This window comes from Hirundo rustica, chromosome 7, assembly GCF_015227805.2.
Source record: "Hirundo rustica isolate bHirRus1 chromosome 7, bHirRus1.pri.v3, whole genome shotgun sequence".
NCBI lineage: Eukaryota > Metazoa > Chordata > Aves > Passeriformes > Hirundinidae > Hirundo > Hirundo rustica.
The window spans coordinates 16,790,001-16,805,757 of NC_053456.1; the positions used below are offsets into that span (position 1 = coordinate 16,790,001).

Here is a 15,757-nt window from a genome sequence, read left to right on the forward strand (position 1 = left end):
GCATGTTTGCCATAAATTTATTCTATGTTTCACCTGAACATTCTGTATATTATTGCACATGAGGTGGTGAGCACATTGTGAACCTGGTGGAGAGGGGAGTGAGCTGTTGTTACACTTGAGAGCCTCCTTATTGTCCATTTGCCTGGACCTGTGGGGACTCCCCAAGGGTCTGGCCACATGTCTCTGTACAGAGCTGCAGTGTGTAACAGACACCTCCAGAGCGAGTGGAAGCAGCAGGCTGGAAGCAGCCAGCGTGCTTTTGCATCCTTGACGACTCCAGAGGTGGGACAGATGGAATTTTCTCTGCTGGGCCACACATGAGCCATGCTGCATTTGAACTGATACAAATTGTCTGCACCCCAGTGCTGTAATTCACAGCCTGGGTAAAATTGTTCACAGGTGGTGATGAGTTATAGCTCAGTTACTGTAATAGCTTGGTAAAGTACTCACATTGCTCACATTTACTCACAGAATTAGTTTTATACAGATGATGTATTGAAACTGAGTCTGAATGGAGAAAACGTTCTTGAAATTAATATGAAACCCCAATTTCTTTGGGTTCTTTTAAATGACCTGGTCAGGGAGAATATCTGTCTTTAACAGCTTAAAAAATGATTTAATGGTTCCAGTATCAACCAAGATTCCTTACTGAAGAAGCATCCTACTATAGTGTACTTGATCTCATCAGAATTGTTACAGTGTGAGCATTTAATAGAATGAGTAACACTGTGCTGCTGGGTATTCCACAGGTTCCACATCCTTCTAAAAGCTTCATATGGTAGTGAAGCATCCTTAAAAATTGAATGGTAAGCTGTGTCTCTGTCTAGGATGGGGCTGTGCAGAATTTAAAACAGCATTCAAGAGGAAAATTCTTTAAAACAAATGTTCTTTACTCCTTTTTTTCATCTGGAGTGTGAAGAAATGGCTGCCTGTTCTAGATACAAAGTTGAAGACCAGGGCTTTAAAAAGATGTAAAGCTTCAACTGATGTGAGCATGTAGGCTCTTCTACTCACAGGATTAAGGAATTACAGTCTATTTTGAAAATTAAATGTTTAAAATGCTCCTTTTGGCCATTTACTCTTGGACTTAAACCATGCTGCTCTTGTTTTCAGGACTATCTTTAAGGGTGTTACTGTTATTGGAGGGACCTGGGCTTTTAAAAATATTTTTGAGAAGCTTGGGAAGGAACTGAAAAGGAATCCCATAATGATGGGGTGGATGGACACAGTCTTTCTTACTCCAGCTACATTTGTGCAGGGCTTGAAAAAAGGGTCAAAATACAGCAATCTGTCAGAAATTTGACTCTATTTAAGTTCCTGCAGCTACTAATGCAGCTGGGTCTATGTTAAAAGAATGACAAATGGAGGGAAATATCAAGGCAAGAACTCACATCTTCACTCTTTCCAAAATTGAATGCATCTTCCCTTATTACATGTGGTAGCAGTGCTACAGTAAAAGGGAAGTCATTGTAAAAACCCAAAAAACTCAAGGTAAGCCACTTTCTTATTTCTCGCAGGAAATAAAAATTGTTAGCCATCACACTGGCACCAACTCTGTGGCTTCTGTGGCTGTTAACAAGACTAGCGGAGCATCCTAGGGAAAGGAAGAGGCTAGGGATTTGATTTTCTTTTTCCTGTAATTTTCTCTCCTAAATGGATAATCTCAAATATTGACATCGTCTTCGATCACTAATATATTTTAATATTTAATGTGGAATATACTGTTATTCCGGGAATGACACCATACAAGTAGAATTCCAGTTATCTGTAACAAGAATGACCCTCAATTTACCTGTCCTAAAAGAATCCTTTATTTCAGCTCTTCCTTTGGATTAATGTACTAAGGGTGTCTAAAGGCAAGATAGTCATATCCTTAGGGCAGAGGAGTGTCTCAAAAGGCAATAGAGTAGAGGAGGAAAATAAATATTTTTCTTGGAGCAGGAGACTGGTTTCCATTTTTCATGTATTGCAAATACTTCTCTCCTTGAAATTTTCTGCTGAAGACTTTCTGCAAACTTGTGTTACCCTTTCCTTTGGCTTTCTGTCATGTATCTTGCTGCTTTGCCCTATCTCTTTCGTTAGGGTCTAGAGTGATAAAAAAGCTCTTCTGTCTAGACTGGGAGTGCAGAGATAACTGATCTAATGGGGTTTGACTTAGCCCTGGAGATAAAAGTTCCCTCAGGCTCAGGTGAAGCACCCTGAAGACAGAGTTTATTAGTTTGGGCACGATATGGGACAACTTTACTTCTCGGCATGAGCTGTTCGGTCAGCATGTTGTTGATACTGCACAGGATGAAGTTGCTGGGGGGGGATCCAGTACAACATTGAAAACCTCTGCCTGATTCTTCATTGCAAAGCTCTGGATACATCGCTCATGGTCACATCTGTTAGCAGCTGCATTTACTTGGACCCCATCCTTGTCTTTCTATGTGTGTGTCACTGTAGAGATGTAGAATCGTTGGCAGCCTCTCCATCACAAGTGAAACATGCAGGTTTCGTGTTGTTCAGCTCTCAAGCAGGTGTGTGATACATTGGTTTATGTTGATATTGAGAACCTCAGAAAAACTTGTGTATTTTAAGTGTATATAAGTGCATAGGTGACTGTTAACAATTAAACTCAGCTTTTAATGCAGCATAGTTAATTTTTAAATTCAGCATAGTTATTTAGTGCCTTTTATTATCCCTCTGCTGTTGCTCTTGGCTGTTATCAAAGACATGACAAATGATGTCTCTACTGATAATGCATCTGCTTTTTATTTCTCCTGCTCTGCTTGCTTTTCCACTGAGTTTACTGGCAGATAGGAATCCAACTCCAGCACAGTATCATGAGCTGTCTGGATTTTCAGTACAAGGACTTTTGGAGTCAGCTTATTATATCACTATTTTTGTGCAGTACAGTTTCTGCCAATTGATATACAAGGGCAGTGTGTACTTAAATGCTGTTATACATGCTCTGATACAGAATTTTTTTTCTTTATTTTGAGGTTAAGCATCATTACTATTGGTAGCAGTATTTCCCCAAATAATAGTAATTAAAAAAAAAAAACCAATACCAAAAACCTCACAAAATTCTCAACAATTCTTTCCCATTTGAAACACATAATGCATGTCATAGAATCATGGAATCGTAAAGTGATGTGGGTTGGAAGGGAACCATAAAGATCATCTAGTTCCAATCCCCCTACTGTAGGCAGGCACACCATTAAGTAGACCAGGTTGCTCAGGATCCCATCCAACTGTGGATGTGGCATCCACAGTTTCCCTGGGCAACCTGTGCTGGTGTCTCAGCACCCCCACAGTAAAGAATTTTTTCCTAATAATCTAAAACTTATCTCAATTTAAATCCATTACCCCTCATCCTGTCAGTATGTGCCCTTGTAAACAGGCAAGAGGAAGGAATAGGCAAACCCTGTCTTTCCTCTAAGTTCCTTTTAGGTACTGGAAGGCTGCAATTAGGTCATCCCAAAGCCTTCTCTTCTCCAGGTTCAATCCAAGTTCTCTCAGCCTGGAGCTTGAGTTGTGTGATGCTTCCTGTAGCTGGAGCAGGATGGTTTCATCCACAAGCTCCCTTTGACTGGCTGACCTGTGGTGGAAACCTTTCCCTTCGTTGGCTCTGTCTCTGATTTTTACCTCTGCTTGTGGCTGTTCTTCAAAGACAGCTCCTCATGCTTAATCCTTGTCTGGGTGTAGAGGGTGACCCCTCAGCCTCTCCTTCCTTTCCCGTCTCTAATGAACAGCCTGTAGCCATCGATGGCCACACTCCAGTCGTGGAATTTGCCCCACAAATGTCAGTAATGGCACCAAGGTCATAACTTGCTAGCAGCACAATGGCTTATAACTGCTGCTTTTTGTCCATTCTGTGTGCTTTAGTGTAAAAGCACCTCACTGGGCTTCCTAGAGGAACAGCAGTGTATGTACAAATAGTGTTGAATATGAATACGTAAGACTATTTTCTGCTAGTGCACATGTTTGTAATTTCTTAGCAGGGGGATCGGTTTCACCTCCTCAAAATTATCCTCTTGCAGGAACATGTACGTCTGTCAGTAGAAATAGATTCTATTTGGAATTGACAAATAATGCAGCAATTTTTCTGTATTGTCTTACCTGAACTTTCTTTGTATTGCACCAAAGGTATTGTAAGAATAGTTACAAGAAAGAAAGACTGTAATCTGCACAAGTACAAAGGGAATGAGAAAATTGTTTCCTCACAGCATGCCGGTCCTTTGTAGGAAATAGAATAGGGGTTATTTGGAAAAAAGAAAAAAAGACATCCTGTGCACATCATAACCCTGGATTTAAATGTGTTATATGCTAGAGTGCTTAAGGACTGACTTCAGAGTCGTTGCATAGGTGACCTTAATTTGTGAGTTGCATAATTTTTTGAGGATTTTTTAATATTAATAGCATCCCTTTCTCCCTGCCCTTCCCCTGTCTCTCTCCCCTCAAGAGTGAAACACTTCTAGTTAAAACTTAGATTTAATTGTGTTGCATTAGAGGATCTGGTGCATTTTATTTGTAATCCTTTAGGGTACTAATCATTACTATTGTAATTTAAAAGATAAAATGTTTCCTTTTTCCACTGTTTTATTATGTTTATGTATATATTTTCAGACATGATTCTGGACCAGCAGGTGGGTTCTGGGCAGCTCAGTGAGGATGTTCGTCACAGAGTGCACGAGGCACTACTGAAACAGCATCACCATCAGAACCAGAAGAAGCTGAGCAACAGGATCCCAATTGTAAGATCCTTTGCTGATATTGGGAAGAAGCAGTCTGAGCCCCATTCCATGGATAAAAATGGTAATGCTTTATTTTGCATTTTCAGTCTTCAATAGCATCTGCTTGTTAGGTATTGCATGTGCTTTATACCCACAGTTTAATGATTCTGCTCTGGAAAGCTACCCTGTAAAAATGGTACTTTTTGCATGAGAGTGGCTCCTCTTATGCATTTAGAAATATACCTGCTCAAATTTGAAATTTGACTATCTTGCACACCTCAGGGCTGGGCAGATCTATTCAAGGGAGCTGGCCGAGGTGTTGGAAGCTGTGCTGGTGTGCCACAGCATCCTGGGTATCAGGCACGGCACATTCTTTCCAGTGCAGCTTAGGTACGCTTTAGGTGCTCTGTGCAATTCCTCAGACTGAGCTTGAGCATCTTTGCACAGGGCTGTTCTGCACTGTGGGCAGGCTCCATCAGGGCCAGGAATGTGGTAGGACTATGTTTGACTTCTGTTGACTATCCAGGACCTGTTCATTTAAAATGTAGTGGATTGTTGAAATAGTTTCCAAGTCTGCAATACTGTCTGCATTAGCTAGAGTTCAACTGCTGCTTCAGATTTTATAGGTGAGTTTGAGCGTTTGAAAAATGAGGCAAACATTTCAAGATGACACTGTTGGAGAGATGTCACAAAAGCTGTAACTTGTTCTTTTAGAAAATCCCTTTTGGAAAAATCAGGATAATGGGAATGAGAAATGTGTGCAGAATGGTTCCAGAGTAAAATATTGGCATAACATTTTTGTTTTTCATGCTTTTACAGAAGACCTTACAAGGTGTATTATTGTTGCAGGTCATCATAATGAAAGATCATTTCTTATTGCCCCTTCCTTATTTTCATAAACAAGGGTCTGTGTTGTGGAATTTGAAGGCAGATTTTGCAAATATTTTTCAGTTAACTCTTATTCCAGAAATCATCTTGATGGCAGTGAAATCTCAGTCCCTTCTGCTGCCACTGTTTCAGAGTGCCACTGAGCTCCCCTGTCACCTTGGGAGGTGGGGAGTGAATAAACAGCCATAGCACAGAGAAGGTCAGGATTGCAAGAGGAATTTGTGTTCTCTGAGGCATGGGACAGAAGGGCAGAGTAGTTGTCTGGCTGATCTGGAAAGATGGGGCTGTTAGTGTAAAGGTTAACTTGATTTCAAGGAAGAAGCTTTTGTTTCAGTCATTGCCATATAAAGTTTTAAGAAATCTAAATCTAGATTTGCTTCCCTGGGGAAGTTCTCAGACCCAAAAGGCAACATATAATTTCATTTGATGAGGATATTGAATAGAAACTTTAATTGTGTCAAAGTATCATTTTAAGAATCAGGAAAAATGTATTTACAAAGATGTGTGTGCACAGATGCACAAGAGTAAATGTAAGTAGGATGATTGTCCATCCTTTTTAAGGTAACTTTCTTGTTGATTTATACAGCTTTGGCTGATGACTTTAAACAGGTATTCAGGACACACTAGAGAAAGTTAATGATATAATGATCCTGTACTTGATTTCCACAGGATGTAAGATGGCAGCTTGCGTTCCATTAAGCTTTCTGCACTACATCTAATGTAATAAATGGGAATTAGTTGCCTTAAGAGGAACCTTCAGGGCAAGCTGTGAAAATATCATGAGCTCAATTTCAGTAACTTTTTGTGTCTGTTAGTGGAACTGATGCAGTAATCCACTCCAGAAACATCCTGCTTTTGCCCAAGTTTCTTCTGGCAAACTTCCTAGCTCTTCCTAAATTCCCCCCAAAAATAAATTCTTATCAGGATAGCATCTAAGTCCACATTAAACACACTAATTTTATGTACGCAGTAGTTAAGTGATTCTCTTAAGTAGGGAGACATATTCTTGCAGTTTTTTGTTTCTGTCCCTATTTTGCAAAATGAAAAAAATGCCAAATGCATAGTTCATGTGCTTGTGTAGAAATGTCTCAGAGTAATCTGACCTCTCTTAAAAAAAAACTTAGTCACTTTTACTGTGTTAATTTAAATTAAATATAACAATAGATATAATAGAAATTATATATGTATGTAAAAGAAATAGAATACCCTGTAGAGATTCAATAATTTTAGGGATGCTTATGTGAAAGTATATCAGATTTCTATATAAAGTACAGTTCTAAGCATGAACTTTTTAGACAGATATTTTTCAATCAATTTGGAGCTTTATTTTTCTCCTGCATCCTTTAAGTGCTAGTGCATGTTTGGCAGTCTCCTGCATTGACCTCTTCAAAACCCATGATGGCCCTGTGATTAAACAAGGAAGATTAGTTTATTAGAGGTTTTTCTTTTATCATCCATTGCCCTGTTACATTAAAAGGTCTGAATCTTATTTTATTGCCTGAATTGCATTGAAATTAGTATTAGCTTTAGAAAAGGAAAATCTAGTCTAAATTTTTTTGTTTTAAAAGGAACTAGAATTTTTTTCCTTTTCAAGACTGCTACAAATAAGCAGCTCAGGGGTCTGAGTGGCAACTATTGCCTGAGTACTCCAGGGTTTAAAAAGTGGGAAAAGAGAGAATTCTGGAGAGCTGCCTAGTTTCAGGTACACTAACTATACTCTTCAGGCATACTCTTAGTTATTTCCTCACATGTGTAACTTGCAAGTGTATGTGGTGTGCAAATTATGCAGGAATCTTCACTGAAATTCTCAGCTGTCAAGAACTCTGCTGTTCTTAGAAGCTTGACTAGGGGTAGCAGTGAGATTTCTGAACATTTTCTCTGCCAGTGCCTCCCAAAGGCTGGAGTTCAGCTACAGTGTTATGCTCACTCAGCTATATGTTTCCTTTTATATTGCCATGGAGTGTCTGTACAAGCTACTCATAGTAATTGCCATCAGTAGCAGTATTTTTCTCTCCTTTTAATAAAAAGAAATATTCAAAATCTTGCTGCTCTTACTTTCTGGATGATAAGCTTAATTCCTACGAGACTGCAGGGAGGGAAACAGATCATCTCAGGTACTGCTGGTGAATTTACAGCCCAGTTCAGCCCTGCCAGAGACAGGAATTTTGATGAAGAGCACATGCCACGAGCTCTGGAAGGGCCACTTGTTTGTTCCTGCTGGAATGAGAGAAGGGAACCTGGACACTTTTTCTACACAAAAGGAAGCTCTCTCTTTGGGTAAATTTGGGTTTAGTGTTAGACAGTTGAGCTGGAAACAATCCTTAGCAGTCTGTTGATTGTAAAAAAAGGTGATGCAGAGCCTTAAGTCCCTGATCTGTGTGTCATGTGGTACAGCTGAGGATTCAAACTCCCTTCTTTGTCCAAGTTCTTGACAATAGTAGCTTATCAATGTGTCAATTTTCAGATGTTCAGGAGCAAAGTCTGAAAATAAATACATAAATTAATTCAATATATGGCAGCACCACTGACAGGCCATTGTGATATCTTTGCTGGAAGATAGTTGTACATATGTTCTCCCTCCATTTTTCTTTGTTTATGAGTCTGTCAGACCATCTAATTAATTTGCTTTGTATTTAGTAGTATTATCTTTTGTTTACAATGGCTTTTCTTCACATCCTCTGCAGGGCTAAGATGTCAGGGTGCTATGGATTTACCATGCATTTTTAATGCTGCCATGCTGTGTTTAACTTTCACTTTTCATTAGGCATCAAAACTGTGAGAATTAAAAGCCTGCATTTGATGTTCCAATAAAAAAACGACAGTCAAATTTGGCATAAGAGCAGGAAAAATTATTTCTTTTTATAGGCTAATTTGACACAAAATACCCAAAATAGAAGGTGGCAAGTGATTTTAGCATAAATATTGTAAAAGCCAGGTAAAAATATGATTTTCTTTTTCATTGGTAAATTGTCTTTAGAAAGTTTGCTTTATAAAGCAATTTAACGTATTTTTATTGAGATGAGTAGGTTTCACACTCTGATACCTCAGAGCTGTGTTTGTAAATTCCAGTGACATGGTCTAAAAAGCCAAAGACAACTGCAAATGTATGACACCTCTCTATTTTAGAGGAATGCTAAAATAATCTCATAAGCCTCTCCCATTTTATAAAAGGGTTTCTGAATTTCAGAGTTTAAGCCTGTGTGGCATGAGAAAATAACCGATTCTGTGAAAATGTAGTTAGGAAAAGAAGTTTACATTATATAAACCTTTAAGGGTTTTGACTGGCTATTTCACTTTTAGTCTAAGGGGTGTGAATGTTTTGTATTTATATATATATGTATATAAAAGGAAATCTAACAGGTCTTATACTGGTTAAAATCCAAGAGGACAGAACTTGGGAGAGGAGTACGGTAGGCTGTTACTTGTATTGTCATGCACCTTGCTGAAGTGTTTTTTACCCACAATAACATGGTCTTATGTGTGTTTTCTGTTCCATACTTAGCCATTTAGAAGACTTTCTTCTCCCTTGACATCAGACCAGGCACATTATTAGTGTAAAAATTGGGTTACACCAAACATCATGTCTGATTCTGAGAAATCCTGAAATTCCAGGCAGAAGTTTATTGTATTCCAAAGAGCTTGAAGAAAGCAGTGGCAAAATAGATTTGGGATCTTCGGAGTTAATAGCACGAGCTGCTGAAACTGTTCATTTTGACATGTTCTTTTTTAAACCTTTTCCCAGTTGTTTCAAGTAGTATGATGAGGGAGAGGTATTGGAGCCTCTGCTTGGCCTGATTTAGGATAGTGTCCTTTAGTATCCTGGAAAGTCAAAATTCCCAGTCATGTTATGGTGCTCATTACCTTCTTCAGATGCCCAATCTTTTCTAAAGATCAGTTCAAGGCTCTGCCGTAACTCAGAGCGACCTTACAGCAGGTGAATCTCTCATGTCAACACTATCCTGTGGAGAAAGGTGGGCATGGCCTGGAGCCCCATGAAAAGGGTGGGGAGGCATTCCTAAGTACATGACCAAACACTTTCATTTGGGTAGCAAATTGCAACCAATAATATCAATATACTCACAGTTTTTCTGAAGTATTGGATCTGGATCAGGGGAGAAGAGAAGACAAACTCGGAGGCAGTTAATTCTGCCTTAGGGTTGCTAATGCTCTATTTCTTGTTTTAGATTCTTCTCAAATGTATATATTTTAATCAGGTTGTATTTTCCACAGGTTTTTATACTACTAAAATATAACTTGTATTTTTGAACATTTTCATCTGATATTTATTCCTTCTTTCTCCACGTTTCCTTGTACCCATGATAAAATGTGTAACTGTATGTATAAAACTGTATCATTCATCTTTGTATTTCTTTATTTTGCTCTGTCTCTGTTGTGTCTGTCTCTAACAGGCTCATCTCATCTCTGTATCTTCTTCATCTCCTATCCTTTGGGTTCTGTAAACTCCCTGAAGGTTCAGAGGTAGTATAAATACCTATTCTTGCTTGGGCTTCAGATCATTTCGAATGTACACCCATGTCTTCATCTCAATTTCTTGTCAGCATGCAACTTCTCGCTATAGTGATTTAAAAAAATACCTCAGGCCTTTGTCTGCAGCTGTGGCACACTGAAGAGAAATTTGTGTGGAATTTGTTGTTTTGGTGGGGGGACAGTGCCATTTCTTTATAAATTCATTTTCTTACATCAATTTATAAAACGGCAAATCACAGCATTTTAGTTTATACTGCATGACTTCATGTGAATCGTGCTTGAGATATCCAGGCCTAGCATTAGAAAAACAGCTAAAGTGACTTCTTCCTCATCCTCTTAAACTGCATATCATTAGTGAACATCAAATCTCCTTGTAGTTACAGAGGTACAATGGGAGTGACACGATTCTCCACTGATTAACAGTGTTCATCAGGAGGCCTAAAGGCACACACACAATTCAGCCTGCAGAGATGCTGTCACTGCTCTGTTGTATTAGAATCTTATCATATACTTAAGAAAACTTACTGTTTTTCAGTCTTTGAGTTTTGGTCTAGACAGTGTTGTCCATTTAGATTTGGAAAATTGGTGAGTAGTTGCAGTGAAAAGTCTGAAGACTGAGGAGGTTTGAAAATCAGTTGGGTTTTTTTTTTTTTTTTTCCTGAATGGGAAGAAATATGTACGGTTTAAAAAACAAGCAACTTCTTTTCTGGTTTAGTTTCCTTTGATGTGTTGGGTGTATCCAGTTTGTTTCCATTGACTGTGATTTGTGCCTCTGACTACATTGTTCTGCGTTTTTGTCACTGATGTTGTAGAGACATCTTGGATTTTGAGGAATAACCACAATGCACATAGTTAAATGTCTTAAGTTCTATATTTTAGGGAGGAGGAATATGTTACATGTGACATTAATTTACTGGGATTAATTTATTTTTTTAATTTGCCAGGACTAACTATCTCAAAAATGCCAAACTGTATCTGCAGATACAAACTTCTTTTACTGTAATGAATGTAGACCTTATTTTGATTTATAAGCGACTTTGCATGAGTATTTTTATGTGAATTCTTGCTCTAGTCAAAGCTCTGGCAATTTGACATTATCTGAAAAAGACACTTGTTTTTTAAAACCTAATTTTAAAACTGTGCTGATATTGGCTTTTTATTACATAGAAAACCTGTTACATCAATTATAGCATGGTTTTATCTGTTGTGTATTAAGTTCTTTTGTATGTACCCTGGATACTTCAATGAGACCACATTGTGCATTTGGTACCTAAAACTGTTTTGAATGGCTCTGATGAATTCCTGAAGAATGCAGCTCTTCACGTGCTTTATGTAGGTGGACTGCAGGATAAATCAAGGCTTCACCTTTAAAATGACTCAAAATATTACATTGCACTCTTGAAGAATAAAATCCTGTCTCTACCCCATACAATGTGTAAATAACTGTTTTGCATGGAGTGCTGGAATGGAACTGGTGAGGAGAGGGCAGGAAGGAGTGGAATGGTGAAGCTGTTGCTGCTCTTATTCTCTCTTGTAGTGAGTTGATGGTTTATGCCTCCACCATTCTTAGCAGCCTAAACCCCATATTTTCAGCTCAAACAAAAGAAGTAATAAACCATGACAAATGCTTAAAATCTGGCTAGAGTTTGGGGTTACTTTTGTGGGTTTTTTTGGTGAGATTACCTGTTGTCTCTACCTTGTATCTTTGATTGTTACTCAATACAGTAAAAAACCCAAAGTTGTTGTTCCGTGATCCAGAAAGCTGTCTTAAGTTGTAGAGCTATTTAAACATGTCTTTCTGCCTCAAGGTAAAACTTGTGTTCTTTCAGATTACTCCAGCATATGGGTAAATCAAAGTTTGAGGTCTTCTGTTGGCACAGAAAAAGAACATATGCTATTCTTAAAAACTTCACATACTTACTGGCTTTTTATTCCTTATATGTATATTTTTACATATTTTTCCCCTAAAAGAAAAGTGGACACTATGTTTAAAAGTCCTCTGTACGGTTATGCTGATTGCTTTTCACACCTCCAATTATGATGTTAAAACTTCAGTATTTAAACAGGTGGTTCATGCTTTGACTCCTTTGCTGGTCAGTATTTTTTTCTCTGGCAGATATCTCTGCTCTCATTTTCTTGAATTTTTGGGTCCAGAAAAGAAAGTGTAAATGCCTAATTAGCAATAGAAAGATAATGAACTACTATTTCTGGTACTCTACTGTAACTTCTTTATACTGTAATACGTATATTAGTATGAGTAATTATTACAACTATTTCCCTTTTCACATCCTAGGGTATAGAGGAGTGTGTAAAAGAAAAAAATGAAGAGTCAGCAGGTTTTATATTACTAGATTTTAGTTTTTTTGGGAGTAAGTTATGACAGAAACTTTCCCTGAGCACTTTATGCCTTCTCTATTTGAATAAGTGGAAGGTGGTTGTTGTTATTATTATTATTATTATTATTTTACATTAATAAAATCTCCAAAATAGAATAGAAATAAAATTTATATAATTTTTATATTAATGATTTTTAATAGCTGTAATACTACGGGATGATTCCTGTAAAAATAATTCAAGGACCACAAATAAACAATACAGAAGAAGAATTACAATGGGAAGCAGTGCACTAGAAGACATGTTGTAAAGATGATGGAGTAACAATGATGGAACTCTGTTTTTCTTTCAGTTCTAATTAAAACAGACAAATTGAATGTCTGTTTATGAATACCTTGCATATGTAATAATTTCTGGCTTCTATTTTGCAAAAGTTGTCTCCTGTGACATTTAGGAATTAATAGCCTCTTTTTATGTGAATTCCTTTAAGTCACATTAATATGTGGATTTCTAAAATCAATCCTTTATTTTTATCATATGTAAATTCTAATCCTGACTTTACTTTTATTCTACTTGCTTAGATTAACATGCTTGTCATGTCTGTTTGTTGTTCTCTGTTTATTTCACTGTAGAGCTGAACAAAAGCCCTGATTTCTATTCTTATTTTGATCTGTCCTGGTCCTGAATCAGAGAGAAAAATGAAAATTCTTGTAGTTTAAAGAGAAATGGATACATATAATAGTAAGATTTCTAGCAATATATTTTTAAACATTCTGTTACTGTTCTACCTAATCGGAGCTCAGCATCTCTGTCTGTGCTGCCAGGATGCACACATGAGTCTGAAACCTGTTTTGTGTCATGGGAGATTTGTCTAGTGGAAAATGACATGCTGATTTTCATGAAAACCAGCGTTTTCCTTGAGCAAGTGTTTCGACTGGGAATTAATGACCAGACAGTCAGGGATCCTGTACTGCTCAGCTGTGACAGAAACTGGATACTTCAGCATTTTGGCAGTGGCCGAGGTGCTCTTGCAAGTCTCTGGTCCCGTTGAGGCTGGATCCTGCGAAGTGCTCGGAGTCCCGGCTGTGGCTGAGGGTGTGCCTGGGCTGCAGGGATGAGTCCCAGCCGCGCAAGGGGTCACGCTGTGGCTTTTTGAATTGCCCAGACAATGTGCCTAGCTTAGGACTTTCTGACTGTCTTCATCTTCAAATATCATGAACATATGGTCTTTGTTACTGTGCAAGTTTAGGTTGATTTTCACCAGAACCAATGTTTTCACATCATCATTTCTCAGTCATATGAGAGACTTTATTCGCTATGGAAACAAATATATGCTGGGCACGAGATGCTGACTCTGGGCCAGTTGGACTCTGTAGTTATTCCTGGGTATGTGTTAGGGCAGTAAGAGATGGTTGGCTCACGTATTTGGTACTTTCTCTGGTACTTTGTTGTGGTGTTCAGGGCCGTGTGTGGCTTCTGACATGCCAGAGGGAGAAAGAGCGAAGGCAAGCAGGGCATGGCCTGTGCCCCGTGGGGTTTGTGTGCTGCCCCACCGCCAGCCCCACACCCTCGGCATGGGCAGGGGCACTGCTGCCGTTAAGGGAAAATACGCTTTATATGACGCAGACTAGTTACTTGACTCTGTTTTCTCTTTTTGAGCTTTCGTTGGTAAAATTTTGTTGGTCAAAAGACTTGCTCTTTGTTTCCACAAGACTGAGGTGTATTTAAACGTTTCTCACCTTGAAACGTTCTTAAAGAGTTTTAAAAATATTTTGCAAAATCCTCAGTGGAATTTTTTTGAAAATGTGTTTGCTGAAGCATTTGTTTGATACATGTCCATAATCACATTTTTCAATACTGAGCTTATAAATCAGTTAATTTACGATATATTTATTTTTATACCAGTCAGCTTTTATGTTGTTTTTTTTGAGTTGTTGTAATCAGGACATTCTTATACACGAATAACTTTGTAAAAATTCATAATCCTATTTAAGTCAATGAGGATTACTTTTGTAGACAGATATTGCCCAAAATTGGCAGCTCCTCATATTATTTACAAAAGCTATGTGAAGGCAGGACTTTCCCCAAATGCATATTTTTAGAATTGTATGCTTTAATTGGTGTAGAAATTTTGTCTTCTAGTATCCAGCAGTATCTTTTATATTTTCTAAATTGCCTTCTCATGTTCCTAACTGCACGTGATGAATTTGTCTTTCGAGAATGTGCTGTTCTAAATAAGTTTTTAACTAAAATTCCATGTTTAGGTGAATCATATATCTATGATATGAAATGTATGCAGACCTCTAATAAATGTGTCATTAAATGTTGCTTTATTTATAGAACTGTTAGTATTCTGTAATAATGGTACTTTTTTTAGCAGGTCAGGTTGTTTCCCCACAGGCTACTCCAGCCTGTAATGAAAACAAAAATGATGTGAGCAGAGAAAACAGCACTGTTGACTTTAGCAAGGTAAGTGTTCGCTGATGGTGAAGACAGCTTCCAGGCCACCAAACAGATATTTAAATTTAAATAAAATTAATCCATGTGAGTCAGGAAAAGCCGTAAAGATTTTACTTAAACATGGAAGTTTTGTGTGCACTGCAGTACAGTTTCTGTGTGACAAAAGAGAATCTTACATTTTCTTTCTAAATTATATGTGACAAGAAATCACAGTTTAGGAACACAGATAAATTTAATATCATAGGTGTATATTTTTAGGGGAAATTTTACAAATTAACAGAAAATTAATCTAAGTAGGAAAGTAATTCAGAATTCCTATAATTCACATTTACCTCAGATTTTTACTTTCTGTAAAAGTGATGCATGAATGCAAACTATGCTTTTTATAACCTGAAGTCGTGGATTCCAGATGTCTCAAACAGAATGTGTTTCTGTAAACCTATAACTTAATTCTTCTGGCAAGCCAAGATATTTCAGTACACTTCACAAAAGATGTTAACTGTTCAGTAGTGGAGATTGCAATGACAGTTCAGTGTTAGATAGCAAAGAAAAGCAAACAGCTCCTCAGCTTTAATGTGGAGGAGAATCCTAATTTGTGTGAGAAGTCTGTATGCACCTGAGAGTGTCCCAACGGCTACAGATGACAGACCTGACAGGGATGGATGACTTCAGCTGACACATTAATGCAACAAAGGTTGAGTAAGTGAAGAAAGGTGATTTAAACCAAAATTCTGAAGAACAGCACTTTGAGTCTGTTGAATTTTAATGTTAGTGCGGCTGAGCTAAAAGTAGAGTTATGTGATTGCTCCATCTGGTGCCAGACTTATTTCCTAGCAGCGGTAGCTATTTGCATCATTTGAATTTTTGAC

The 15,757-nt window shown here is 37.9% G+C and overlaps 1 protein-coding gene across 7 annotated transcripts in view; it reads left to right on the forward strand.

Annotated features, from left to right (window-relative positions):
• The window catches only part of SLC4A10 (solute carrier family 4 member 10), a 149,825-nt gene that overhangs the window by 90,122 nt on the left and 43,946 nt on the right, over window positions 1–15,757 (forward strand). For 5 of the 7 annotated variants that reach the window (XM_040069219.2, XM_040069217.2, XM_040069220.2 and 2 more), the window contains 2 exons: window positions 4,612–4,800; window positions 14,806–14,897. In XM_040069219.2, coding sequence (XP_039925153.1) covers window positions 4,612–4,800; window positions 14,806–14,897 — 281 coding nt within the window. The remainder of the gene's footprint in view (window positions 1–4,611; window positions 4,801–14,805; window positions 14,898–15,757) is intronic. The other 2 variants (XM_040069218.2, XM_040069224.2) reach the window with 1 other exon arrangement.